This window comes from Artemia sp. Qi Xiang Cuo, chromosome 18, assembly GCF_049724085.1.
Source record: "Artemia sp. Qi Xiang Cuo chromosome 18, ASM4972408v1, whole genome shotgun sequence".
NCBI classification, from domain to species: Eukaryota; Metazoa; Arthropoda; class Branchiopoda; order Anostraca; family Artemiidae; genus Artemia; species Artemia sp. Qi Xiang Cuo.
Window position 1 is genome coordinate 25351716 of NC_142811.1, and position 27038 is coordinate 25378753.

At 33.8% G+C, this 27038-nt stretch overlaps 1 protein-coding gene across 1 annotated transcript in view; it reads right to left on the reverse strand.

The window, feature by feature from the left end:
* Window positions 1-4969: 4969 nt before the first annotated feature.
* The window catches only part of LOC148941365 (histidine ammonia-lyase-like), an 86002-nt gene continuing 63933 nt past the window's right edge, over window positions 4970-27038 (reverse strand). Inside the window, exons 5-11 of the mRNA XM_089104549.1 lie at window positions 22836-23031; window positions 21143-21238; window positions 18872-19011; window positions 16983-17214; window positions 12148-12391; window positions 6924-7041; window positions 4970-5247 (exon numbers count right to left, since the gene is read on the reverse strand). Of these exons, the coding sequence (XP_088960675.1) occupies window positions 5074-5247; window positions 6924-7041; window positions 12148-12391; window positions 16983-17214; window positions 18872-19011; window positions 21143-21238; window positions 22836-23031 (1200 nt within the window). The 3' untranslated portion in view covers window positions 4970-5073. The remainder of the gene's footprint in view (window positions 5248-6923; window positions 7042-12147; window positions 12392-16982; window positions 17215-18871; window positions 19012-21142; window positions 21239-22835; window positions 23032-27038) is intronic.

Genomic DNA, 27038 nt, shown 5'->3' on the forward strand with positions numbered 1-27038 from the left:
GGTGTTGCTAATATTAACCGGAGATTAGATCAGCCAGAATATAAATTTTACCTCGACTGTGATTTAGGATTTGCTTGCGTGATTTGCTGGCGACGGTAAATTATTGGTATTTATTTTGCTATTTAGTGGTCATGAATACTGGATACTGCATTTGTGTATTACACTACGAAGTGGTCAATCCGAACCTAATTAAGGAATCTGCTCCAAATTTTATTTTGCGGAAGTTGACAGCTGGAATACGAGAGGAGAGTATTGTACGGTTATTAGCCAGACTCTACGGTTATGATGCGGTAATTACATTAGAAAAGACTTTATTCTTCGAGTTTAGCATAACAATCCCGCTACTCTCCCATTTGATGATGAGAATAAATTCGAAAAGTATAGAATCCTAATTACGGTGGCCAAAGATAAGAAAGCTATTATGGAATTTTTCTATTTTTTTGCCATGTGTAACTTTTAGTATCACTGGTACTATTACTGCTACGGTGACTTGTAAAATAACTGAAAAGTTGCGTAAACTTGATGGATTCAAAGACTCACAGTTCACATGCCCTGCTTCCTGACATCTAGCTTCAGTTTTTCCTGCTCTCCACCCATCCTATCCAGTTGTCCAGATAAACTGCTTTACGGAAACTTAAAATTCAGTCGATCAAAAATCCTTCATTTACAATGCCTGTAAGGAATTTACCGGTGAAATAATTGAGGTATGGCATGATCAGAAAGAATGGAAGTTCGTTCTGTGCCCAATAAGCTACTGCTGATCAAATTGCTAAGACAATCTCAAAACTGAAAACCAATATCTTCGCAAAAGTAAAGTCACTCTTGTTCATAGCGGTAGTGGAAAATATTTTGACCTCTTGAGACAAAGACGGCTTGAAACAGTTAATTCCGAAATGCTGCAAAAATAGTCAGTGTATCTCATCCTAAATGTTAAAAACATACGTCAAGTCAATGTCGGGCAAGGACCAGTTTCTAAGTCTGTCTATTGTAATCGGATATTGGAAACTTCCTGTGCAGGATTTTGTGTTTGTGCCTCGCCGGTGCTTCAGTTGCCATTAGATTTCCATCAAGCCATAAATTGGTCTAAGTGTCCTATGTGTACTAGATGCGGTTATTCCACCCACAAGTCAAGGAGTCTCCACGCCCCAAAAAGGCAAGAAAGGTAACGCCATAGGTGAATATAATGCTCATTGTCTGTTTTGACAACTTTGGGGTGGTGCACAGAAACTTCGTGGTTCAAGGATAAACAATCAAAGCTGCTTTCTACAAAGATGTCCTTGCGCGATTGCACCTAAATGTCAAGAAGAGATGACGAAAGATTACTGACCGATGTATGCTACAGCTAAACACCACTTCGACCTAAATTGCCTTCTGTGTGAAATACCATCTGGCCCAGATATGGATTGTAGCTTTGCCATAAACTTCTTAACCTATAGCCCTAGTTTAACACCAGTAGAGTTCTTTCCTGTTCGCCAGATTGAAACCATTTTTTAAGGCAATCTGGCTTCCAAGGAGTATATAAATCATAGAAATCACGTTGGCACTGGTACATTGACACCCAGTGGAACTATTGTGAAGAATTTTGAAGTTTTGTTAAAATCAGAAGAACAAATTTTTTTTTTAAATTCTTTCGAGACAAACACGTATTTGGAAGGGTTGGAGAACTTGTCATTTTGAAATTGTAAAACTAAAAGGAGACTCTATTCAATGGTCAATGAACGTCATTCCAGTTTTTTATACTGCCAGGCCTTTATCAAGCAATCCTGACTGCAGCAAATTATTAAAGTAGAAAAATAGGCTGTGCAAGGGTCCACAAGCATATGTGACCATGGGCCCAACAGCTTATGCTTTCAACGTCTTGGTGCTACTCAAATGAAACTTCCAGGAAGAAGTCTGTAGTCAAACTGAGAATCTACGATTACAATCGTTTCATCATTTTCCAATTATAAACATGCCAGATTAGATGTTTATTTCTTCATCTTAATTTTTGTACGATAGTGAATAGTGAAAATCAATACTAAACCATATTATATTGAATTCGAATAACCGCACATCATATATAGAAAATAAACACACCTGTCAATTCTCTGATGTTAGTTTCCCTAGCCCAGTAGCTCATAAAGAGAGGTTCCATTTCCCTCCTTTAAATTTTTAAACTAGCTTTGTTGCACGAAACCAATCTCCACAACAATAACAAGAAATTCAATTGACTCATAACATCTACATCACTATAGTAAGAAGGAAGACAAACTCCTAATTTTTAGACAAGCTAAGGCTTTTACTCCCTCCTCCTTTAAAATATTTTCCCTGAACTGAAATTGTCTATGATTAATTTATTTTCTTTCTTTGGGGTTTTCTCTTTATTTATTAAATTATCCAAACCTTTTTCTGTACTTTATCTTTCAAGGGCATGTAACATCTTGATAGAAGTGATCCTAATGAACTATTTGAAACTGCCATGAAATAAAGAAAAGTGCCATGATATTAGCCAGAAGGAGTGGAAACTCATAATAATGACTCCTAAGTGAAAATAGCCTTAGATAGATTGAGCTTTAGATATTTCTTTAAGTATCTATATATAAGAGATCTATATAATGTGTTTCATATATATATATATATATATATATATATATATATATATATATATATATATATATATATATTATGTTTAAGAGGTAATTACTTGGCAAAAAAAAAAAAAAAAAAAAAAAAAAAAACAAAAAAAAACTGTCGTCCTAATCCAGCAATTGAGACAAATGTGCACTTGAACGAGGCTCTAACCTTACACATCCATCCAACTACCTAGGACCAAACAGTATACCCAAACCATCAACCAAATAGAAAAGTCCAAATCCATGCAAAGTTGTCATCAATAAATGTAAGTCGTTGTAAAATTACCAGCAAAAGCACCTTAAATCTAGCAAAATATTTCCAAGTAAAACCTTCCATTTAGGACTCATCAGAAGAATACCACCGGCCTTAACGGGTTTCGAGGCTTTAAATTTTTTACCCAGCACGGTGGCGCCTCTACCATAAGATCTATATGGTAACCCTATGTTAGGTCAAACCTATGAAATACATGCATACTAGTCAAGTTAATAAAAATTACATACAAAAAGTATTTCAATGTTTCCATAATCAAATCCCAGAGGTCACTGAAAGAGACCATTCTGGAACAAATGAAGACATTTCCAGATGTATCTTTTATTGGTATCTGGAACCAATTACCAATTTAAAGATATATATATATATATATATATATATATATATATATATATATATATATATATATATATATATATATATATATATATATATATATATATATATATATATATATATATATATATATATATATATATATATATATATATATATATATATATATATATATATATATATATATATATATATATATATATATATATATATATATATATATATATATATATATATATATATATACACACACACACACACATATATATATATATATATATATATATATATATATATATATATATATATATATATATATATATATATATATATATATATATATATATATATATATATATATATATATATATATATATATATATATATATATATATATATATATATATATATATATATATATATATATATATTTATATCTGGTTTTTCAAGCGCAATTCCATCTCGGGTCAAAGCATCTAGTAACAGGATTGTCAACAGGCTTTTTTTTTAGTATTCTTAGACGTCTTCCTAATTTCCAGGAGCTCACTAAGATAGAATGTTATCAAATTGTTTTTGGGTCAATCTTTTAGGTAATTTTGAAACAGTGACAAAAGTTTTCCGAAGCTCCTGAATCAGCTTCGAATGAGAGCTTTTCCATCAATGATGTATGTTGATTCCATCAAAATGAAGGTTGATCACATATTAAAGACCTAGTTATGAAAATGGGAAAAATGATAGCGGGTATAATAGGCATCTAATACGCCAAGCACTCCCAAGGCGTACTTTAAAAGTAATTAGACACCATTATACTTCAATATGAGGATATCAAAGTTTTTGAGTTGATCAAAACGTTCCACTGCTACTCTAAATATTGTTCTGTCATTTACCTTCAGTCTACTGCTAGCTGCTAAAGCCAAAAAATACCTCTTTAGTAAAAATTGTTGGTAAACTAGAGAATCCTTATGAGTTAGTAATCCCAATTAGCCAAAGATGGCAAGGAGAATTCGTCGTATAGCCCTAAGGCACCATGAAATCAAAATAAAAACATTTTTTGGCTCATATGCCTATCTTAGATGTATTTTTACCTGAAAACCGTGACTTCTAAGATTTCCTTTTTTTTTATTTTAAAGTTATGTAGTTTAGGGCTGTGCTACATTTTGGTCATTGCAACATTGAAATGTGAAAATACATAAGTAAAACTAATAAATTGAGTTTTACAACGATTCTCACCGCTGAAACTCCAACATTAACAATGTGACGATTTCCAAAGACAACTAAACCTCTAAAAGAAAGCCACACCTTCGTAAATTGTTTTGTGTCATTATTACTTAGATGATTATTCGCGGATTTTTCACCTACGTTTCTTTTTTTAATTTTGCACCCGCTACCACCAAAAACTTCATAACTGTCTTTTTTGTTGGAAACTGAATTTCCCATGGTAATTTTTTACCATATATATTATTGTGTGAGTTAAAAATACTTTATTTTCCACTTGGTTACAAAACATATGAGATTGAAGCTGGTTATGAAGAACTAATTGACAAAGATTTCCAAAAAATTCATATTTCCTAGTTTGTTGTTAATTAAAAAAGAGAAAAAACACTTTTTCTAATTATGATTTTTTTTAGGAGAACCTTTGAAGGAACAACAAAAATACTGTTAAAGATTTGCAGTCTTTAAGGAAACATCCTATTTCAAATCTTGAATGATGTTTTCGCAAAATAATTTTCTGCATTATAATTTATCAATGACTGGTTCACTGTTTAATATTTTAAACTGGTTAAAATACATCAAAGCGTTCCTTATCACGCACCAATACCAACAAATATACAAATAAAATAATAACAAAACATGTTAGTTAGATGACATGTCTTTGCCATGGTTGGAGCAATGTCTCTTTTTATGGGGACTATTATCAGAATCATCGGAGTCTTGACGACTGAAGAGAATTGTGTTCTCAACAACAGTAGAAGGTGACATCGGCTCTTGAAGCGATGCAGCAGTTGGTGAATCTGGCCTTGAAACCATCTGCAAAAGACATTGCTCGTTAGAATATACTCTTAATGAACCCATAATATCGGGCACTTTTACAGGCCACTATAGGAATGTGTCACCCCCCCTTCACCTATTACATAAAAAATTCCTAGCAACTGTGAAATCTTGTAAGACTCCATTGAGGAACACCATTGAAAGTGTGAATTTGTTATTATACTTTATCCCCTTCCACCCCCAAATCTGCAAGAACAATTTTGTGGCCACATGTATCCTAGAAGTCTGTATTACTTGGAAGTAGTTTTTCTTCTAAGAAGGTCGAAAGAAGCCGTTATTCTGTTAAAAAGATAACTGCAAGAACAAGGGAAAACGAAAAAAATTTACATGGCTCATGAGCCTATTCATACATAAATTAGTTGTGACTGTACTGCTTATGACAAAATTAATCATAGACAGCGCAATGGCGCTGCCCTAAGTAGAGAGCAATTTTGGCACAATGTATTATTTTTTTTCATTTTTTGTTTTTTTTTTCATACCACGGCACTTCATATCGAAAAAGTTGTCGTAGAAACTTCAAAAAGGGCTCATTCGATTGAAAATTAGAGTGTCTTGTGCCCTTTTTAAAATTTGAAAGTGATTGGAGGGCAACTAGCACCCCCCCTAAAAAAAAAATCCCAAAACACATCCAAGAAAAATTTTGAGATAGCCATTTTGTTCAGCATAGTTGATTTCTAGATATAAAATATGTTTTTGAGGAGGACATTCCCTCACAGCCCTCAGGGCAAGGGTTTTTAGTTATGCCCTGGGGGGATATAAAACGATGTTGGCACAATGTATTATTTATTATTTTTTTTCCTTTACACCAGGGCATTTCCTATCGAAGAAGTTGTCGTAGAAACTTCGAAAAGGGCTCATTCAATTGGAAATTGGAGTGGCTTGTGCCCTTTTCAATAGTCGAAAGTGATTGGAAGGCAAATAACACCCCTTCCACGCCCACCAATTCCCAAAACACATCCAATCAAAATTTTGAGATAGCCATTTTTGTTCAGCGTAGTTGATTTTCATATAGAAATTATGTTTTTGAGGAGGACACTCCCCCAGAGTCCTCAGGGCAAGGGTTGTAAGTTATGCCCCGGGGGCATATCAAGTTTTTATAGAAAGCGTTGTCGTAGAAACTTCAAAAAGGGCTAATTCGATTAGAAATTGAAAGGACTAGTGCTCTTTGTAATAGTCGAGAGCGATTGGAGGGCAACTAAACCCCCTCTCGCGCCCACCCTTTCCGTAAAAACACATCCAATCAAAATTTTGAGATAGCCATTTTATTCAAAGTAGTTTTAAGTTCTGGAAATTACGTCTTTGATGATGACAATCCCCCTACAGCACTCAGGACAAGGGTTTGTGAACCACATATAAATACTTAGATTCAGACCTACAAACCGAGAAGGACAGGCAGTGGGACAACCAAACACCCGCCCAAACACAAAATCAAAAGGAGTGAGAGACACATGAAAGTACATAGATTAAGATATACAGACAGAGAAAGACAGGAACGGGATAAGCAAACATCAACCCAGACAAACAGACAAAGGCTAGGACGGCTAGGACGGACAAATACGGCAAGATCTCATTAACGTAGAATCTGAAGATTGATTCAACTTAAGGAGACAGTAAGAAAGCTATAACAAGAGACAGTGTGACTAAGAAGGACTTACTGGGATTTTTTCCGATATTTGAAGTAGATCCTTTACAGCCATCCAAACTTTATTTTCTTTCAGAAGCTTTGCAACATTTTCAATGTCTGGTGACATAAACCGGTCTTGATCCAAGGCCCTGAAATCCAATTAATACGAATAACATTAACTAAAAAGCCTTACTGCTTAATTATAATTAATGATTGAGTATTGTGAAAAAAATTGTTCAAATGACATACCTTGAATTAACGGTCAATTCAAAAAATTTATTAAAATTGAAAAGAATCTACTTAAACATGGTAAAACATCTTAATATAACACGCTGCGTAGACTATATAAAAATCACAGTTTAAATAATTATCCAGTATGATCTTTCCCTATCTCACCCATTATAAAAACCCGGACCAAGGTGCGAGTGCTCCAGATAACGTTTATGCAGATATAAACATAAGCGGCATTAGATCTTTTCACGGGTAGACAAAGAATAATCACCTACGGAACAAGTACTGACAACACCACTTGGCCGGCTCAACCAATAAGTGGACAATAAGTGCAGAAATAAGTGGGAGGAGCTTTTTGTTCGCACCGAGAATGAAGAGCCAGAAATCATCTGCGGTAAACTTACCGGATAATTATATAAACTGTGATAAAAATGAAGAAATAAATAAGTTCGTTTCTTCATATTGCAAATATTAGGTCAATTTTTTGTTTCAAAACAATGGTGTAACAGAAAAAAAATGTTTTTGGAAAAATAATATTGATTTCCATCTCTGAAAAGAGCCCTTAAATACAGTCAATGATCTAAACAAATTCTTTTCCTCCATACTACAAAGCCTCCCTCTCTTCTTTCTCTAGCTACTCTTTGTAACGTTCCTGTTATTTTGCCCTTAGACGTGGAGACAACAACTATGAACATGCAAAGGTGCAGCTACTGTCAACTCTACTTCCCAATTGAACTAATGAACTCTTTAATGACAATATTTCAAAACCTTTGTCCTTACTCTTTAATGACATTACCTCTACTGGCAAGTTACCAAATTATTGGAAATTTGGTTTTATTAGTACTCCTGTGAAAAAGAAAGGTAACAAGCAAGATTATGAAAGAGTACAACTTGTTATACTTAGTCTACTCTCGTTTTATCTAAATCACATGATAGCTTTTTAGTTGAGTGGTTGAAAGTAAAGACAATCTCAAGTTTTGACCTTAGACAATTCGGAAACTTACGTTCCATTTTCACCGGCCGCTATCTTGCTCAACTTTTGAACATGGTATGTAACAAACATAAAAAACCTATTACCTGGCTCATCAATATAGCAGTAGAGTTCAAGCTAAAACCTATTTAAAAGGAATAATTACGTCATCCCTCGCCAATAGAACACAAGTAGTCAAATGCCTTAATATATATACTAACCCTTCCCAATTTTTACTAGTATGACCTATGGAGCCCAGTTAAGCCCAATTTTATTCTTTGCAACGATAACCAGCCTTGGTATTTATTTCTAGGATAGATGAAAATTTTTCGATGATCTAACTGTCTTCGAGACGTGTAATAAAATAAAAATAATTAGCTCAAAAGATATCCTGACACTCATATCAGAAGAAGTAGTTGCTAATAACATAACAGACAATCGTTAGGAGTCAAGATTTTTCACAATTAAGTTTAGAAATCCCCTTTATTTCAGTTGCCCTCTCCCCTTTAAACATCGACTAGTATTGTGGAATTTATGGGCGTTTAAAATTTAATTCAAGGGACTTAAAATGGCATTACCGTATTAATGATATTTTAAAACGGCCCAATACCCGTTCTCCTTCCTTCAATTCCTTAAAAAATTTAAGAATCATTTTTCAAATATTTTGAAATTGTTTTAGAGATTATTTTAGAAATGTTTTAAATGTTTACGAGTTTTCCTCTCATTCGTACGCCCAACCCTTGAGCACGCTTGTCCTACTTGGCTTCGTAGAATCTGCAAGGAATTATCGGACACAATAGAGTATGTCCCAACAAGGTGTCTAAGAATAATCTTCAATTAGGGTAAAGTCCCCTATATCTCCAAAATTTCCTTGCGTTTTGCCAATACTGCACTACATAGCCATCGGGCAAATTCACTTTTCTATAGCCAATTTTCCACCTTGTACCTCGACTTCCTCGTTCATCTCCAACAAAAACCACATTTTTACTCAAACTAATCTTCCGGAAGAAGATATAGAGAACTAAGTTTATTTTACTCATTTTGAATATACTTTTTATAGTCAATTTTAAACTAAACTGTTTTTAGTCACAAAAACACAATTGTCTTTGCATTTTTAGTAACCGGTTTTATTCCTATATAAATTATGCAAGTTTTTGCGTTTATAGTTTTGACTAGACCACGGCGCGGTGCCGATAAGGGAAGACCGGTGGTGGCGGGGCCAAAAATAGCAGTACTGGCGCGCCACCGGCGCGCCGCCAATAATTTTGCCGTGAAACCGGCGATGAGATATCGGCGGTGCGCCGCCGGTGCGACCAATGTTGACCGCAAGCCTTAATGTTTTCATCAATCTTACTCAAATCCCAGCTTGAATTTACAAGATTCGGGCCTATTCAGGAGTTAAAAACTTCGCAAGTCGCTGGACGCTCGTTTTCTTCGTTATTCATCAAGAGAAGTAGAAATATGGTAGAAACGAAATAGCTGTGGCGTTTCAGATCCCTTGCATAATAGTTGAAATAATAGATAATAGATTCGCTGTGGCATTCAATAAGATCCAAGGAATCCAATTAAAAGGTGGCACACTCAAATTTGATCGATTTTTATGCTGATTTCAAATATATAAATTTCATCAAGTTTAGTGTTACCCATCAAAAGTTACGAGCCTGAGAATATTTGCCTTATTTTTGAAAAAGTGGGAAAACACCCTTCAAAGTCATAGGATCCTAATAAAAATCATACCATCAGATTCAGCATATCAGATAACCCTATGGTAAAGATTTAAAGCTCCCATATGTAAAAATATGGAATTTTGTATTTTTTTTTCTGCCAGAAGAAAGATAACGGATGCGTTTTGATTTGTTTGTTTTTTCTTCCTAGGGGTGATCGTATCGACCCAGTGGTCCTAAAATATTGTGATAGGGCTCATTCGAACGGAAACCAAAAGTTTTTGTGCCCTTTTTAAGTGACCAAAAAATCGGAGGGTAACTAGGCCCCCTTTCACGCTCACTTTTTTTCCCAAAGTCAGCAGATCGAAATATTGTGATAGCGATTTTGTTCAGCATAGTCAAAAAATCTAATAACTATGTATTTAGGTGTCAAATCACCCACCACAGTCCCCAGGAGAAGGGATGCAAGTTGTTAACTTTGCCCATTGTTTACATATAGTAAACAATGTAAACAAATAAGCATATACACATACAACATATATATATATATATATATATATATATATATATATATATATATATATATATATATATATATATATATAGTAACATATAGTAAACAAATAAACTTTTTTTGGGATGGGAGGGGGTGGGGGTTGTGCTTGGGGTGGATTTATAAGGAGAGAATTTTCCTTTGGGACGGAAATTTCTGATGAGTGAATATTCTAGGGGAAATGTTACACTGGGGTTATTGACAGAATTACTATACGAAATTCTTTTTAATTTTCTTACATTCTCTTTGCCAAATTTTTTATTCGGAGATGTTCCAGAGGAATTATCTGGGGATTTTTTCTGCGCGTTTTGTTGTCGGGGAAAAAGTTTCAACGGAAGGGGGCATTTCTGGAGTGACCGAGAAACCGATTATAGATTAAAGTCTTATTCCAATGAAAAAATGCTAAGGGCAATTTTTGAGGGTGAATCGTCCACAAGCAATTTTACAAAGAAGGGGGGGGAGGGTTCTCAGTGAGGAAGGAACCGTCTGGAGGGAATTCGATGGGGGGGGGTGCACCTTACATTGGATGAGATTTCCAAGGAAGAGTTCCTAGAGGGAGAGGTGTATATTTGATAGAGGGTGAGCCAGATTTAGCGGCATTATATGAAAAACGAACAGAAATTATGCCATATATGAGGGGTTACACCCTTCTCAATACCTTATTCTTTACGCTAAAGTTTGACTGTCTACTAAAACTGAATCACAGGGGGGGGGGGGCTTAATCAGAATATGAAGCTTTTTTAAAAGTGTCAACAGCTCTAGCGTAAAGAGCAGGATATTGAAAAGGGGGCGACCCTTCATACTCGGATTAGATCTGCTAAAATTAATGTGCAAACTGGGTTTTAATTTGTGTGCATTAGTTTAAAAATGTTCAGAAATTAAATAAAAAACAAGTTGTTTTTACTGAAAGTAAGGAGCGACGTTAAAACTTAAAACTTACAGCAACTATTCGGTATATGAAATGGGCTGTCCCCTCCTCAACGCCTCACTCATTATGCAAAATTTTGCCCTTTTTTCACCACTTTACTTTTTAAAACAATAAAAACTTCAGCGTAAAGAGCGACGCATTGAGGAGGGGATAGCCCCTTTCATATACGGAATAATTGCTGTTCGTTTCAAGTTTAAATGTTGCTCCTTACTTTCAGTTAAAAATCTTGTTTTTTTTTATTCAATTTCATAAAGACGATACTTTTGTCAACGTATGAGGAATTATGGTATACAAAGTAATATTTGGCAGGGATAGTCACTAGCGATAAATCACTAGGGGTGGCACCATGATTGGGTGATTTTCGGTGATTCGGGGAACCAAATTTTTTTCAGGGTGACGCATAGATTTTCAAGAAATCCCCGAAAATTTGAAGATAGTGCAAGCCCTGCTTGATTCCTAATCAGGAAAATCGAAATATTTAACCACACGAGAAAAGAAAAGCTCCTACTTTGCGGTTGACGCAATAAAGAATTGCCGCAAAATTAATTCAAAGTCAACCGAACGCCGCCGCCTCTGCCGGCGGTGGTGCGCTTGTGGCGTGCCTGCTGCGCTTCGACATTTCGGCGGCGGTCAGCCGGGCTTCCCGTTGGCGGCGTTCGGTCGGTACGCCGGCGTGGCACCGGGTTCTAGTTTTGGCATACTTTTTTTTCAAGGCCAATTTTAATATTTTTTTTTTGTGCTGTTTATTCTTAAGTTAACTTTAAAGTGCGAATTCAGCCCATTGGTGCTTATGATAGCCGTTTTTCGGAAATAACTCCTATCTTTTTGGAAATAATGGCTCAATAGTCGACTCTGAAAGCCCTTTTCTAGGAAAACAAGAAAATTAAAACAAAACAAAAGTTAGCTTACGGCACAGTTTCGCGAACAAGAGAATACACTGCTTCCAAAGGTTTTGTGGTCTTAAGTGGCCTTAAGAATTCCATTGCTTGGCATGCAGCCAGCAATTCAACAGCAATCACTCTTTCTACGTTGCTCATAATCTTAAGCACTTTTCTGGCTGCGAAGCCACCCATTGAAACATGATCTTCTGTCCCAGCACTGGTACTTAGAGAATCAACACTCGACGGATGACAGAGTACCTTGTTTTCCGAAACTATAAAATTAAAGACAGAAATAGATAGTAATAAACTCGTCAAAAAAATAAGCTAAATTAAACAAGTATAACGCATTCAGGACGTTTTTCATTAAAACAACAAACAGTTCGTGGTAACGAACTGTAAGTAAGGAGTGACCCGGCTCAATAGTAGCCGAAACCCTAAGAAACAAAATTTGATACAAAGAGATACATCAAAAGAATCAGATTTTAATGCTGATTTCAAATATATTAGTTAAGTCTTACCAATCAAAAGTTATACGCCTGAGAAAATTTGCCTGATTTTTGAAAAAAGGGGAGAAACACCCCCTAAGAGCTATATAACCTTAATGAAAATCACACCGTCAGATTTAGCGTATCAGAGAACCCTACTGTATATGTTTCAAGCTCCTATCTGCAAAAATGTGGAATTTTGTATATTTTTGCTAGAAGAAAGATCACGGATGCGTGTTTATTTGTTTTTTTGTTTGTTTGTTTCTTCCCCCCAGGGGTGATCGTATCGACCCAGTGGTCCTAGAATATCGTGGGAGGGATCATTCGAACGGATATTAAAAGTTCTAGTGCCCCTTTTAAGTGACCAAATAAATGGAGGTCAGCTTGGCCCCCTACCACGCTCGTTCTTTTTCCAAAATCGTTCGATCAAAATTTTGAGATAGCGATTTTGTTCAGCATGGTCTAAAGTATAATAAATATGTCTTTTGGGATGACTTAATCCCCTAAAGTCCCCGGGGGGGGGGGCTGAAAGTTATGAACTTTACCCAATGTTGACATATAGTATTGGTTATTCGGAAGTATACAGACGTTTTCAGGGGGGAATTTTCTGGTAGTGGGGGGGGGGGGTCATTTGGGAGGGTCTTTCCATGAAGGAAGATTTCATGGTGGAAGGGACATTTCTATGAAAGGGGCGCCGGATTTCCCAGTATTATTTAAAAAAAATGATCAGCAATTAAATAAAAAAACAAGTTTTTTAACTGAAAGTAAGGAGCAACATCAAAACTTAAAACGAACAGAAAATATCACGTATATGATTGGGTTCACCCCCTAGTCAATACTTCGCTCTTTAAGCCAAATTGTTTTTAGTGCTTTCATAAGAGCTATTTGTTCTAATTAACAGCCTTTGTGATTAAGCGGTCACTTTTAAAGAATTTGAACAAAATTTGAACTTTAGCGTAAACAGCGAGGTATTGACTAGGGGGCGAACCCCCTAATATACGTATTAAAAATACATGAAAATAGAAGTTCGTTACGTTACTTAATTCGTAAGTTACGTATATTTGTTACTAATAAAAAGGTTCGTAAATAAAATTAAACAACTTTCGAGAAAGCCATTTAACCAAATAAAAGTAAAACTAATATGCAAATTTTGTTTTAATGATTCATGTACGGTGAGCCAAAATCAAAACCTGCATCAATTCAAAAAACGTGTAAAAATTAAATAAAAAAAAAAAATTTTTTTAACTGAAAGTAAGGAGCAACATTAAAACTTAAAACGAACAGAAATTATTTCGTATATGAAAGGGGCTCTCCCCTCCTCAACGTCTGGCTCTATACGCTGAAGTTTGACTCTGCTTCACAACATTTTTTAAAACAATAAAAAACTTTATCGTAAAGAGCGAGGCGTTGAGGAGGGAACAGCCCCTTTCATATACGGAATAATTTCTATTCGTTTTAAGTTTTAATGTTGCTCCTTACTTTCAGTTAATAAAAACTGGTTTTTTGTATTTAATTTTATTCTGTGAAGATACTCCGATCACCAACTTGGAAATATTTTTAAAATTTTCTAAGCTCTTTTTAAAATTAAACTTAAAAGGGATTTGCACTTAAAAGGAACATCATTAATCAGTTACAAATAAATGACGCCAAATAGAATAAAAACAAAATAATAAATAAATTATGGTTGAAAAAAAAATTAAAACTTATTCAGCAGTTTCCCAATAGAAAACAGCGGAATAGCAGATATGGACCGTATGAACTGTTCAAACTTTAGTCCACCAAGTAAAAACCAATCTTATCCAGTTAAGTTTATATATTAAGCGTAAAAAAAAAAAAAAAAAAAAAAAATCAGACCCGAAATAGAACTCTCAAACCCTTTTCTGGTGTAGACTCGAGCCTTTGCTTACTTGATAGACATTATTTTACTTGGTTTTTGGAAATGTGTAACATCTCAGGTATACAGGTTTTGTTTTAAATCGTACGAAAAAATTGCAAACTGGATTTCAAATTAAATATATACCCCCCCCCCCCTCCCCCCACTCCTTAAAATACAAAAATTCTTAAAATTTTCATTTACCTTCCTTCGTTTTTTTTTTAAATTGCCTGTTTTTCAAATTCAAACAAAATTTCGAAATATTTTCATGTACGACTAGTTTTTTTGCTTGCGTCAGACAAGTTTTTTCAACTGGAAACGTGCATAAGGGTCTTTTCTGTCCGAAAAATCTTTATTTCTTCATCAGTATCATGTAGTTTCCACGCAGTGTGGAAACTACAGACCATGTAGGACTATGTATATTTGGATTTTAGTTGTGAAATTTACCTCTCCACTCATAAGAATTGCTGATTATATCCCCACTCCTAAGACCATTATAATAACGATCAAAAATCTGGACAAGAAAATTTTTATAGTGTAATGAATACTCTCTAGCTAACGCAGCGAAGTGACTCAGAGAAAGTCTTTCAACTTATAAGAATGTGAGTTTTGATCCCTTATTGGTAATGCTGAAGAGTCTTCGAAGTCTCTTTCCTGGCACGAATGGTCCATCAGTTGGTTACCACAACACTTCAAGAAGATACACTTCATGCAATACCATTATAGCTGATCTAAGGAGCTTCCAGTTGTGTTTTAAATCCTGGGCAATCTCCTGAACAATTTCTTCGTAGAAAACTGAGTACTCTTCTCATAATGACAAATTTTTCGTAAGTCTATGATCCCAAGCTTGTATATATGAGGGTTTTTAACACTACTGGTAGCGGAAACAGGCTTGTAGGCCTTAGCTACTTCGTGGGCGGTTTTCTGCATTTGGTTTTGGTACAATCGACTTTGTCTTTGTCATTTTTCTGGTTGTGTGTCACTTTAGTACATCAAAAGTTGTCACATCTCAGCAACTATAACTGAGCAGATCCACAGACAATTTATAGTTTTATATATAGAACACAAATGCAAAATATAAGACCAGAAAGAATTCTCACTCAGCGAATTCAACATGCTTTTAGCTCTCTGTATGAGTTTTTTCAAAAAAAAATCAAGAGTTGAGTTCTGTACTAAACATGATAGGAAGAGGCAGTGGCAGAACAAGCTCATAAGGGAAGTAGAAAGTTTAGGGTTTTTATTTATGTAGAGTCCACCATTCGCATAATAGTTAATATTGGTTAGACGTCAGGTGCTGTGGGTGACTCATTGAATGAACGAATCATCCTAGCTCTCTGTTTTGTGTGAAGTTTAGTTTCAGTTTATGTCTGGCTTCCGTTGATAAGTAGAGTTTAAAAGAAAACTAAGTATTGAAAATTTTAGCTCTTACGGGACATATCTTCTTGATCCATTTCCAAAAAAAATCAATCAATAAAGAATTATATTACCCTTGAAAACATACTTTAATAATGCATATGGGATTTCCCGAGATTAAGAGACATCTAAAATATTCGAATCCATGAGAATTGAAAAACTTTCCTTTGAAAAAAAAATTCCTAAATTTCATTTCTCGTTAACCTTCGTTTGCCAATAATTCTTTCAAATTGTGTTCTGATTCGTTTGGCACTGCTTCCACGTTTTTCATGAAGGTATAAATAGGACTTTGATGCACCAATCATGTGGCGGAGGAAAACAATTCTTGCTTATATTTCTGAGTGGGAATATCTTCTGAAGAACATTGTAGAATTTGAATTGGGCACTGAATCAGCTATCTAGTGTTTTAAAATCAATATCTTAAATCAATGAACAAAATAAATAATATTTTAAAATCAATAAACAAAATCAATATCTTCAATAAAATAAAGAAAACAAAAATTAGCTTTAGCTTTATTTATTAACTGAATGTCACATCTGCAGGATCAAATAGCACTCTAGAGAGGTAGAACAGGTCCTCATTTACCACTGAGTCAAAAGTAGTACTTTAACAACTGAACAAACATTTAATTTTAGTTCCCACACAATGAACATTAGTTCACACGCATCTATGAAAACAATCATAATATGATTGTTTCCTATGCTTCTCCTAAGTACTTTCACAATCTTAGTCATATTCAGTTGGTGTTCTGACGTTCACAAGATAGCATGCATTTTTTCTTCTTGTTATGACTGAAGCCTAATCGCAAGCGAGAATATGTTATTAAATACATTGCATATATTTGGTAAGTTTCATTAACAGGTGAAAAATTGTATGCGCGGTATTGGTAGTTTACCATGTTTCGTCTCACAGTTGTAAGATAGCATTGAGACTTACATAATTTATTTTTTCAGCGGGAGGGGTAGGGGATTGAGAATTTGGGGAAAAACTCTATTTTCTTTTGTCTTCATTAAACAGCATACGCCATGTTTTTTTCCTTTTTATGCCTGTTGTCCTAAAGGCTATTTGGTTAGTTCAATAGATTGGCTTACCAAGAGAAGCAGCGGTGCAATGTGCAATCATAAATCCAGAGTTAAGACCTCCATCTTTAACCAAGAAAGCGGGGAGTTCACTTAAAGCCGGGTTTACAAGTCTTTCAATGCGTCGCTCGCTCATTGCTGCCAGCTCGTGCACGCCAATAGCTAAATAGTCCAGAGCTTTGGCTGGATATTCCCCATGAAAATGTCCAGCCGAAATTATCTCTCCTCTGCTTGGCAAGACGATCTGAAAAAGAGTAATGATAATATTGCAATCAAAGATAAATGTAACAGATGGTCCAGGAGGAGTGTAAATGGCATTGCCATTATGTTAAAACAAATTGGTTAATATGAAGATGGTGAATTACCACAAGTATAAGCAAGGCCGTACCCAGAGGGCGAGTTGAGGGGGGGGGGTCCCCTCCCCCCCGAAATGTTTTTCTGACTCGTAAAAACGTAACAAAAAACCCTCCCTAAATTTTTTTCTAGTAAAACCTCCTCCGAAAAAAAAAATCCTGGGTACAGCCTTGAGTATAAGTCATTTGTAAGATTCAATAAGTTGAAAAGGAAAGTACAAATTAAATAAATTCATTGAAAGGATTTTATTTATGCCTACACCTGACAAAAAACAGGAGACATTAGCGTAATAATAAGAAAGCCTTAGAGCTTGATTAAATCAAAGATTATTGGTATGACAAATAAATTAAGTAAAAGAGCTTGGTGAGTGCAGATTTCTAAAATTTGCTGTAAAATTAAAATTTAGATGTTTAAAGAAGAGGAAAACAAAGATAAGATATTTGTCTGACCAAAGTACTGTTCTGCTTTGAATGGGATATTTGCCATCCCTTCTTTGATGTTTCAAATTGCCTTTTTCTGTTTAATTTCGTTGAAATTTTTTTTTTTGCTATTTTCATTGAAGAAAATTGAAGAAGACCACATATTCTCCCCTCATGACTCTTCAAAATATACTTTAAAAATATAAATATATTTTTCTGGAAAAAGAAAAGTTTGTTTTGTGAATTTTCCATGAGGGAAGATTCCCTGGGAAATTTTCCACGGAGGTGGGAGGTCAATTTCCCGGCATGATTTGAAAAACTATCAGATGTTAAATAAAAAAAAATGAAAGTAAGGAGCAACATTAAAAATTAAAACAAACAGATATTATTCCGTATATGAAGGGGGTTTCCCCTTCTCAATCACACGCTGTTGAGGCTAAACTTTCTCATGCTCATAACTTAAATATATAACTGAAGGAAAAACCCAATGAACTCCTCCAATCCAAGAATTTAAAAGAACCCAATTAAATCCTCTGGTTTCATAAGATTATTCTAGTTAAGTGCATGAAACCTCAAAAAAAAGGAAAAAAAAAACAATGTATAGAAACTCTAAATTAAAATAAAAATAGGCAAACTATTTGGACTCTTGCCCTTAACTCCAGATCTTAATCTTCATTGCACTTGTCACCAATTTCCCTAATTTCTTATATACTTTGCCTTATTTTGTTCACCCCCCCCCCATGAATTATAAATTATAAGCAAACAGTGTAATAATTATAAGCAGAAAATATAAGCAAAAAATCATAAGCAATCAGGGTAAAGATTATTATTTTTGAAAATATAAAAAATGGAGGATTGGAAGAGCAATTGCTCAATTTGTATGAGGAATATGACAAAATATACAAAGACATCGTATTATTAGAAAGTACCTTGGAATAAATTAGTGGTGATAGAGGCTTTTCATACCGCTTTTTTACCATTTCAAGTTTTGTCTTCTGTAATGTAAGCGTAGCACTAGCATCAAGAAAAAGCACATATAATTCAATCTTGGCTTTTTATCAACAGGTGTGACTATGTGGCTCAAGCATTGCAATAACACAGTTCGAAAATTTTTTAAACAAGTCTTACTGGATTGTCAGTCGCACTATTCATTTCGGTCGTGATGATGCGTGAAACAAATTTGATTGTGTCGTGTGATATCCCATGGACCTGTGGTGTGCATCGAAGAGTGTATGCATCTTGAACTCTATCACAGAATCGATGACTTTCTACGACAGAAAGACAGTTATTAATGATGGAACTACGCTTTTAATTTACTTATCAGTCAAGTATTAAGAAATGAAAGTTAAAAAAAACTTGATAAAAGTGAACGCACAGATTGAGTAGTTTAACAGTGCATGTTCAAGATAAATAATTTTTCCAATCCTTTTTTCATTATGTATTAGTATTACAGAGGATAATTCAAATTCAATATAAAGCCTGAAGTCCAAGATGTTTTTTAAGTCAGCACCTGTGCAATTTTGCAAACTATTCTTTTGTTTGCAAGGCAATTAGTACAAATAATCAAAAACTCTTAAGACCTATTTTTCTTTATTTTTTAAAATATTGTTTTTAAACCAATGCTGTTTGTCATTACAAAATTTTGAAGATTTTGGAGCAGTTAGGCAAATCATTCACAACTAAACAGCCTTTAAATTTCTACCAAAATAACGAACACTAAATTCCAACAGACAACGTAACAGAATGTGTTTAAAGACTGATCTTCCAAAATTAAATTGTAGCTGTATGTTTGCATGAAGGGGAATTTGGACTGCACCATTTAGTTGAACGTGGAATTCTCCCATGAGTAACTTGTCAATAAGTCTGTTTTGTAAAGTAAAAGAACAGAAATTGGATGTTTCCTGCGCTAAAGTAGCCTATTTGGCTCTCAATCATTTTATTCTTGGCTTAATTTTGAACTTTTACTTTTGAACGGATACCACCAGATGGCTAAGTTGACAGTGTATACATACACAAATCTTTAGATTAGCCAACCAGCCAACCAGTGTTGTAAGCCTAGGAGCCCAGTTGGACATAAAGAAACATGTTAAAAAAACAATTCTTACTCCGTAACATGCAGAATAATCATAGTTAACACATTTTGCAGGGTGAGAACCTTTATCTTCACTTCTTTTCTTGTTTTTGTAGTTTTTCTAAGAAATTCAGGAATATCTTAGAACTTACATATTTACAGAGCATAAATCCTCACCTCCCCTAATGTGCAAATATATACCTAGAATTGCATCCTGAATCTAAATATAATACTCATTTGCATCACAAATGAACTTTACCCTCATATTAGCCATATGGTGGATGTCCCTTTTGAACTAAAGCTGTAACCGGGAAGAATTAGGTTGTATTAAGTTTCTATTAATTTGACCTAGCTCTTATTAATATGACTCAATGATCAATATAGATAAATTAAAACAGATTTTCTGCGAATAAAAATGGATTCCCGAAGCAGATTTGTTTGCATTCTGTAATATCCCGCATGTAAAAAAGTTAGATAAGTTCAAGCTGAGAATTTCAATGGCGTGTTGAAAAATCGAGCGAAATTATGGGTAAGTGTAAACGAGCATAGATTCAATGCAAATAGATAATTCAACATTAGATAGCTTAAGTCCAAGCTGGGAAATTCCGCTGGCTTCGTTGTGGAAAAACAAGGTAGGACATGAGTTGGTGCTTGGGATAAAAAGTCTCAAATTAATGCAAAAGCTATCTCCTGACTTGGGGCAATAACAATCTAATCCCGAGCTTTGCAATTTCGTTAAAACTGTGGAAAAACCAACTAAGTCCTGGCTAAGTGCAATAATGATTCCCAAGTCTGAGCTGAGGAATGATCCGGTGGGCATCAGAAATGTGGGCATATTGCAACTTGTTTGAACTGGAATGACATGAAAAATGATTGGAGAGTAAAGGTGGCGTAGAAGCCTCTTAACCCCCACCCCAGCCCTCCGGTGTACTACCTACATTTTAGCCTAAACATACTAATTTTGCTCCTTATTTGAATTAAGTCGTAAAAGGATTTTCACTCTATGTGATTGAAAGCACTAAGCTCTTCAACAACACCACGCCACCAATCTATTATAAGAACCTAGTCATATTTTTTTCTTGGATTGTCACCTATTCCAATTGTCCCAATCCAATTTGTCGTATTTTATGTTCGTTTAAACTTTGAGGTGGTTTTTATTGTTAATTTTTTGTAGTACGAATTTCCATTTTTAGTAATTTAGGTTAATTTTAAGTTCGACTTACATTATGACCTTATTCTTCTTTGTATAGTTTTTACTTCCCCTCCCTAATTTTCTTTGAAAGGTGTTCAAGAAAAGTTTTTGAAATTAATTTAAAATATAAACAAACCTGCAATCTCCGAAGGATAGGTATCCGAATGTAAGAGAGATCTAAGACGCTTGGCTACTTTGTTCTGTCCAGGATGTGGCCGCAGTCTGTGCACCTCTGAAAGAAATATGATGAAATATGAAATAAAAATATGAAATATGATTTATTTCTAAAAGAAATAAATCCATTCCAGAATACAACTTTTTTTTAACGAGTATGCAACGTAATAAGCCAATCCAGTGTTTTTACGTTAAAGTCTGAAAATATTTGAAACTTTGACAAAACCCTTAAAGATTTTTTTATTATTTCACCGCTTCACAAAAGCCTTGTTCTCCTCCTTCATCCCCCCTTCAATCAAAACACTGATTATTGTCCATGGCATAGTATTTTATAAGAGATACGTAAATCAAAATCAATAAATTTTATCACCCGTTTGCACGCTAACTATAAATTTTTTCCTGTTTTAACAGACGGCATAAATGGCTAAAGAAGGATGCAATAAGAAACTATTCGCCCAGACAGAGCATGTACTACTACTACTATTTTATCAATAAATTAAAACAATATTAATACCAACAAATCCACCAATAGTTACAAAATACCGTAACAGAATCATAATTATACAAATAAAGTATGAAAAACCATTTGCATAAGACATAAAATGTAATGCAAATTTTCATTTAACTCTAAGTAACTCACAAATATCAATAAAAACAACAAATTTAGATTTTTTCGACCAGTTTATTCTATCTGATGTCGTTAAATATATACAAAATTATGACTATCCACATACAAAATTTTATTACCGTAATTTTCTTCAAAAAGGCAATAGAGATGGAGTTATATCTTCATTCTCATAAATTCCCATCACGTTCACCAGATCTTATTGCAATTTATTGCAAAAACTTATTGAATAAGCGTTTTATTGTGCTCTACTGAACGCGGTTTACTGCAAAAAAATCAAAAAAATCTTACAAACCCATAGAACCTTTTAAACTAACCAAAAATGTTGTTAGTACATTCTAATATATAAATATTCCAAGAGTTTTCCGTCTGAAAAAGGATGAATTACAGCTTTGTCGAACCCTGAAGCACAATAAGCTAATAATTACTAGCAGTAGGTTTCAATAAGTGCTTTTGAACGCAATTCAATAAAATTGGCCTTTTAACCCTAAAAAGAACAAAATCAATTGCAACAAACTTATTGAGCTTGGGAAGAGTTACAGCGAGTGAAAACATAGGCAGCTCTTCAGGGTGTTAATGGATCGTTCAAGTACGAGTTTTAGTTATTGGAGCTCTACTACTGTATATAAATAATATAACAGTAAGATCATGGATCAGTGATTTTTGGAACTACATCCTTGGTGTGTACAAACAGCTCAGCCCATTTAATCTGTCATTAGGGGGTCAGTGTACAATGTTGAAGCCAATTCTCGCGTTTAAGAGAAATCTGACCTGTCTACCCGTGAAAAATCGAATGTTGCTTATGTTTATAGTTGTTTAAATTTTCTCCGGAGCACTTGCATCTCGGTCCAGGTTTTTATAATGGTTGAGATAGGGAATGATCGTACTGTGTTATATCTATATATATAGTTGCCTATACTGTAGGGTACCAATTGTTAGTGAGCTTGATTTCCAGAAAGATGTAAGGTATAACCTTTAGGCATAGCAGCAACGATATATATAAATTAAATCCAAAATATCATCAACATACCAGGATCAAAAGCACGTGATGTTCCTTTTAGTACTTCAAGGGTCATTGCAGCAACAACATCCGCTTGACGGGCTATTCGCTTCGACCTTTCCACTGCTTCTGCACCAAGACCTGTGATTAGCTGTGTCCCATTTATGAGTGCCAGACCTTCCTTAGCTTTCAGCTTAATAGGTGTTAAGTCGTGTAACTTGAGTACCTGGGCAGAAGCAAGTGAAATTTTTGTATATTAAAAGCTGAACTTATCCTATAAACTACCTTAAGATATAGCATTTTGCTCGAAAAAGGAAGAAAATCTTTTTTTGCTTTTATTTATCTATCGTAACAATGAGCAATAATATGATAAAAATAATCTTTGCATTAAAGAACTTGCTAGAATAAGGCATGGTTTTCCAAAACCAAGCTGGGGAGGGTTTGCCAAAATCTCTTAGCGAAAAAATGCTGATTTTTCTTTTGTAAACAAGTCACTCTTGTATTCACCTTTTTTTGATTGGAAAGTGTAAGTGAAACTGCAAGGCATTACCATTTGTAGACCAACAACTGCTAGCAGAGAAGTGTATTATAGAGTCAATGCTTACACTCTTTTAGTTTTAACACCGTTTTGAGGATAATTGGCATTTTTTTTTAATTTACATATTTAAGACTTGAAATTCTGTTGTTTTTCCTTTTTTTTGAATCTTAAAGTTATATAAACATCTAAAATGGTGATGTGCAACAGCCCATCCTTTATCGCCATTGTTTAAAATTGAAGCTGTACATTATAGAGCACAAGACAAGGTATTGGTTGACCCAGGTATTTTTTTTTATTTAATTTTTTTTTAATGGTTGACACATTTTTTTTATTTAAGTATGCAGTCGTTTTCTAAGAAGTTTTAACACCTAATCTTGTTTTATATCTTGGAAGTTTCATTTACTCATGATCGTTATTCTTTTCCCTACAAGCAGGTAAGTACTCAAGGATATAAACACAAGTTTTTTGGATTTTAAGTTATGTTCAGTACAATGCAGAAACATCTGAAAAAAGGGCTTCATAATTTGTAAATTATGTTTTGCCTGAAAAAATATTACTACTTAAGCCTTTTTTCAAGAAGAAAAGCTGAACATTTTTCGGTCACGTTTTTAAAATCAATCACTCTTCTCCAGCACCTGAGAAAAATTGTTTTACTATGTTTGAAAACTAATTTCAAGAAAAATACAGTTTAAGATCTTGATCACTCCTTTTCGCAACGCTCCAAAGTCCGGTTAATGACTGGTTTAGCTACTCTTTTTTCCTTCATCTGTTAATGATAGCGAAAACGAATAAGCAGGACAGGAAAAAGCACTGACCTGTCGATTAGGATGAAACTGAATTTCGTGTTGCTGAGCAACAAAAGTTCATTCAAAAGAGCAGTATAATTTATGCAAAAATTTCAGAAGATGCTCGAAAACTTCAGATTAGTAATAATCTGTGAAAACAAATAATCGTATTCTGTGAAGAATATATTGACGGTTGTTGTAAATTAGCCAAGAGCATTACAATACGTCTGTGTCTATTGTATATCCCATTCTCTTTCAACTACGCAATTCTTATAATGTGAAGACTACACTACTTTTACAGGCAAACACTTATAGACGTTTGCTTGAGCTCATCATTAAGAAGTTAGTGTTTATAGATTATGGATGAAAAAAAACCAATTACTCTGCCATCTAGGAAATCGTATATCGTATGCGTCCAAATTCGAACGCGGCCAAAATATTGTATGCACCACTACCTGAGATTATTCTTTAACGGATAACAATTAACACAGCTTGGAAACGTACTGCCTAAAGGCTTGCTTACTATATTTTGTACTTGGTTCAACAGATGTCTGACCTATAAAAGAATAAAGGCGCCCAATTTTTAAAGGTCTGCCATTTATTTATAAAAAAAAAGTTTGTTGCTTATTTAGATAACATTAATAGTGCAGAACTGCTATAATAGGAAAGTTTGATTGTGATATGACTTTACTTTTTTTTACTTTGATAAAGTGAACAGTATTTTAGAACAAAGAAAAGAAATAACAGCTACAAAAATACTCCAAAGACAAATGTTATTTCGAAAAATATTATAACCCCTATCAAGTTTATTTTTCGTAGTTTCCCCAAAAAATTTAAGCACCTAGTAGGTAATATTTATTTAACAATCTTTGCTTTGTTGTAAAAAAAATTTCAACATTTATGCCATTTTTGGTACAAGATTGTATGATATGAATGTTCTTTCAGGTTGGTACCTTTACACCTAATTGTTAGTTCAGGTTGAAAAAACCGAGTTAGTTGAGTTTATTCTTGCTTAAATTATTTAAAGGAACGCCACAGCGCTAGGACTTTCGAAAAAGAATTAACTAGTTTGACTCCAACAACCATTAAAGAAAATGTACTCTCACTAGAAACTGAAATTTCAGTAATAGAAATTTGAATTCGATATGTACATAAAATGAATCTGTTTAAAAAAAGCTTAAAAAAAATTTCCTAAAAAGAAGTTTTCTAAAGAAATGTAAAGGCCATATTAAACTTAAGATTAGAAAAATTAGAACCCTACAATAAATCAAACTCAAAACGCCTAGAAATTACTATTAAAGAATAAATTAAACCCAAAACGAACAGATATTAAATAAACAATCATAGCAAACAAAAATACAATAGGTACTAATATTAATGAATAAATAAATCTTAAAACAGGTAAAGCTTAAGGTAAAGCTTACATTTTCCTATTGAATTATAAATGAAACTAAAATGACCAGAAACTAAATAAACAATCATAGAAAACAACAAACAATAGATATTAATGTAAATTAATAAATAAATTTTAAAACGAGTGAAATTTAAAATGAATATGCAAATCAAGCTTGAAACGAACATAAATCTCTGCAAACAAGAGTTTGGGTTTTGCCTCCTTCTCTCACCGTAAAAGTCTAAAACCTACTGCTTCATTAGCGCTTTACTGAAAACTATATGTCTTTTGAACAGTCTTGGAAAGTACAAATAAAGTAAAACTGGATGTTTGATATATAATGCTATTAATTACTGAAAGATCAACACTTTAAGATTTTATTTCACTGTAATTTTATTTTCATTTTCAATGCTGCAATAACTGGGAAAGAAAGTATTTGTAATATAATTCGTTTTCAGGGAAGCACCAATGACGTAGTAGACTTTAGACTTTTACATTTAGGGAAGGGAGCAGAATCCAAACTCTTGTTTGTAAAGCTATATTTGTCTTGAACAGCCTTGGAAAGAACTCATAAAATTAAAATAAATATTTGAAATATAATGACATTAACTGCTGAAAGCTCATCAGTTCAAAACTTAATTTTACTACAATATTTCTCTTTATTTTCAATGTTGTAGCAAGTTCAAAAGAAAATATTTTTAATATAATTCCTTTTCAGTAAAGCGCCAATGACGCAGTAGGTTTTAGACTTTTACAGTGAGAGAAGGAAGCAAAATCCAAACTCCTGTTTGTAGCGATTTATGTTCGTTTCAAGCTTGATTTGCATATTCATTTTAAGTTTTACTTGTTTTAAGATTCATTTACTCATTTATATAGTAAGCTTGTTTGCTATGATTGTTTATTTAATTTTTATTCCTTTTGGGTTTCATTTATTCTTTAATAGTAATTTTTGGTCGTTTTGAGTTTGAGTTATTGTAGGTTCCGGTTTTTTCTGACCTTAAGTTAAATATGCCTTTTACTTTTCTTTACAGAACTTCTTTTTCGGAAAGCTTTTCTTGAATTAATTTCTGGTTGTTTTTGATTGCCAAAGTTTCAATTTTTTCAAAATTTCCTATTTCAAAATGATTTTTTATTCCAAAATAAATTAACAGTTTTGGCAAGAACTAACACAATTAAACTGAATTTCCTATGAAATATTTGACATGATTAATTGCTGAAAGCTCACCAGCTACAGATTTTGATTCACCCAAGACCAGATTTAAGGCTTTGACGCTTGGTTTTCGCTAAGTTTTTGGGGAAATCCTTAAAACTCCAGGAATAGTGGAAGCCACACTGCCTAGAGGGTTTATTGGTAAATCCTGGTCTGGTTTCACTGCAATTTTCATTTTTATTTCAATGCTGTAATAAGTACATAAGAAAATATTTGTAATATAATTCATTTTAGTAAAGCACCAAATGATCAGTAGGCCTTATGCTTTTACCATTATTCTCTATTTATTCTGGGTTTCATTTATTCT